The following is a 3,309-nucleotide window of genomic DNA, read 5'->3' as shown; positions in this document are numbered from 1 at the left end:
GTATGTTTATTATTTTTGTTCAAACTGACAAGGATTTGGAGAGTTCTAGATGTTCTGTCTGGAGATCTCTCCATAAGAATGACAATGAGTTTGGTTACATTAGCATTCATTTATTATCATGATAAATTTGTATTTTGTAACAGGTTCATTATACTGCACGGTTTGCTGATGGCACTGTGTTCGATAGCAGCTATAAGCGTGGAAGACCTCTTACAATGCGTATAGGTGTTGGTAAGGTACGTCTATCAACTAATTGAAATACTGAAGGATGAAAAATGAAGAAGGTTGGACAGCATGAACATTACAGGAAAAAGTGGTTTTGAATGTCGGTACAGGAGAATCACTGACATGTGCATAACTGTCATAAATATTAGATCATTTTTTAGGATGGTATGGTATATGAGATTTTCTGTGTTTCTTGGATCAAATGGTTGCATAGGAGAAATCATGCAACAATCGAGTCTCACAAGGATCAAAATGCAGATCACATGCTGAAACAGATTTTGCTGTTCCATACAAAGAGGAAGCAACTGTGTGAAATCATATATGGTCTAGTAAATCATCAAAGAATAAAGCAATATTATGTAAATATCGACAAAGTTCTAGTCATCTTTCGAACTGATCAATAAGAGGTCAAAAGATAAAAATGATGTAGAAGTATAAAGGTTTTGAACTTTTGCTCTTAGGAAATATATCATTACCAGCCCAATGTTACTTCTTTATATTTACAAAAGCGGAACATAGTGTAGACAAAAGTAAATAGTCATGTTATGGCTACAGACAGATAAGCATTGCAACAATTGTTTCTGCAACATTTATCCATGTTATAGAAAATTAACATTTCATATTTACATAGAAAGGAGAAGATAGAATAAAACCACAAGAACTGGTGAAATTCTGCATTTGTAAATAAATTTTAGATTTTTTAGTTTAAACTATCCTATGTCTGCAGTTAATTGTAGGCATAGTTTTTTCGTGTTTCTGACTGATCGTTGACACCATAATCTCAAATGCTCACTTTTTATGATTTGCTCATTTGTCTATCTTACTTAAAGGTCCTACCAGGACTCGATCAGGGAATTCTAGGTGGTGGTGGTGTACCCCCAATGCTTGTTGGTATGTCATCGACTAAGCAAGCCTTGAGACTTTTAGCTTCTTCCTATCTATGTGCATTCTTGGTTTCTCAGACATGTTGTTCATCTCTTAACACTTCCAGGGGGTAAGCGTAAACTTCTCATACCGCCATTGTTAGCTTATGGGCCAGAACCAGCAGGATGCTTTCAAGGTAAACTTCCACATTTTCAATCGTAATATCTTAACGTTTTCATTTATGTGTTGAAACAAGATTATTCGCGTGATTGTAATGTTCTAGAACTGTAATCCTGTGTATGGACTCAGATTTTACGGTTCAAATGTTCATGACAGTAATTTGCTTGAAGATTGGTAGATGATTTAGTGACTGCATCTTAGTAATGGTAGTAACTGCATTATTTGATTGTCACTCTTTTGTGACCATTTCCTCGCAAATTCTCCATTCATCCTATATAAAATGGCCTAATTTGGGAAGCCTAGTATATAACTTTTCCCTAGTGTAAGTTGTCCTGTCTGCAGCACTACTAAAAAGATGGTTGTTGCTTGTAGCAACTTGACTTATTATTATTATTATTATTATTATTATTATTATTATTATTATTATTAACTACTACTACTACTATGATTGTGAGAAGTTTAATTTGTATGCTAATTTTTTTTAATCTGTTCTCATTAAATCTTATTAGAACATGATAAAATAAAATATCAGGTCTGTTGAAACTTTGGAAGGTTTGCTGAAGTCTCAGTAATTTCCTTGGCCCAAGTATGTAATCTGAACATGAAGAGTTCACAAATAATGTCTTTCTAGTTTAGTGATCTCACAAGTAGAAAGTTTGTCCTCCATTATACTTAAACTATGTGGTGAAATCCCAATCATGACAGTTGCATGGTATTATAGATGAAATTATTTGAAAACTAATATTGAGTTCGAACATATCCTACTGTCAACAATTTTTTTAATTATGTTTATACTGAATATGCATAATTTCTGTAGGAGATTGCAACATTCCAGCCAATGCAACTCTTCTCTATGACATTCTTTTTGTTGGAGTGTACAAGTAAACATCATTGCAGCAATCTTCATGGCTCCCGGTAAACGAAGGGCTCACTATGCTAGTAGAAGTTCTGTACTTTTATTTCCTTCTTCACTAATATCTACAATTCTTTAGATTGTTACTCATGACAAAGGCAGCAGAACAAGATTTATTGTAAGCAGAGCGAAACAAGTTGCTTTGAAGCTCACTTCTGTTTTCACAATCTGTTCTTCAGCAGTATCTTCAACCAAATGAAATTTTTTGAACCAGCATTATGTTTTAGTCTTCAGCTTGTATCCTGAATCCTACCCCGGTGATTTATGTACATAGAAACGACAAATCATTTTATGTAAAAGTTGTACTGATGCACCATGAATGATGACAACACTCTATCCTAACTTTGCACAAGAAAATGATAAGCGAATGATGCTTAGCGTGCTTTTATCCTTACAGTGTCCATCACTATTCAGAGACTGCACCCATAGCAGATCATTTGTCCTGTTTGAAGCCTGCATCAGTCTCTTTTGTATTTATTTTATTTAATTATATTTATGTAATATCATTTTTTTTCTATTTAACTGGCCTCATGCACTTGAATTACTAACTATTTGTATTCTTTTAATGAGTTTGACACAAATCATTAGGTTTCAAAAATTAAGCAAAATTCTCTGCCGATATGTTTATACATGAATCATAGTGTCTAAAGAGAAATCCCAGTGCCCAGTGTCTAAAGATGTTTCATAATTAACTTCAAAGACATAGAAAAAATTATTTACTATATATATATATATATATATATATATATATTCACTGTTACCAAATTCCTTCTTGTCTAACCTAGAATGTTCTTTGGAAAAAGTTAGTCATCATGCTCTACCTTCTAAAAACCTGGTTAGGCACTGGCTATGATCAAAATAATGCAATAATAACATGTCTACAGAGTATCCCATGAGAAGTAGAATATTTTCCTCCCCCAGATCTGATTGCTCTGCACCATATTGTTGTTGTTGTCTTCTGATACATGAAATCCTCTCCCAGTAAGTATTCAATAAGAATACTTGAATCCGATTGTTCTGCATCAAACTTCTAGTTTCCTATCTGAACTCATCCCAAAACCCAACTTGTTCTATTTTGCTGCTCAAATTGGTTTCAATCCTAACTAAAGAGTATTGGAAGCATTTTA

The 3,309-nt window shown here is 33.5% G+C and overlaps 1 protein-coding gene across 1 annotated transcript in view; it reads left to right on the top strand.

Moving 5' to 3' along the window:
* The window catches only part of LOC135638159 (photosynthetic NDH subunit of lumenal location 4, chloroplastic-like), a 3,386-nt gene extending 814 nt beyond the window's left edge, over positions 1-2,572 (top strand). Inside the window, exons 2-6 of the mRNA XM_065151135.1 lie at positions 144-236; positions 1,056-1,116; positions 1,217-1,285; positions 2,087-2,184; positions 2,262-2,572. Of these exons, the coding sequence (XP_065007207.1) occupies positions 144-236; positions 1,056-1,116; positions 1,217-1,285; positions 2,087-2,154 (291 nt within the window). The 3' untranslated portion in view covers positions 2,155-2,184; positions 2,262-2,572. The remainder of the gene's footprint in view (positions 1-143; positions 237-1,055; positions 1,117-1,216; positions 1,286-2,086; positions 2,185-2,261) is intronic.
* Positions 2,573-3,309: the final 737 nt, after the last annotated feature.

The sequence above is a fragment of the Musa acuminata genome, chromosome BXJ3-5, assembly GCF_036884655.1.
Source record: "Musa acuminata AAA Group cultivar baxijiao chromosome BXJ3-5, Cavendish_Baxijiao_AAA, whole genome shotgun sequence".
NCBI lineage: Eukaryota > Viridiplantae > Streptophyta > Magnoliopsida > Zingiberales > Musaceae > Musa > Musa acuminata.
Note: the sequence above shows the minus strand (reverse complement) of the source record. Positions and strands in the feature narration are given on the sequence as shown.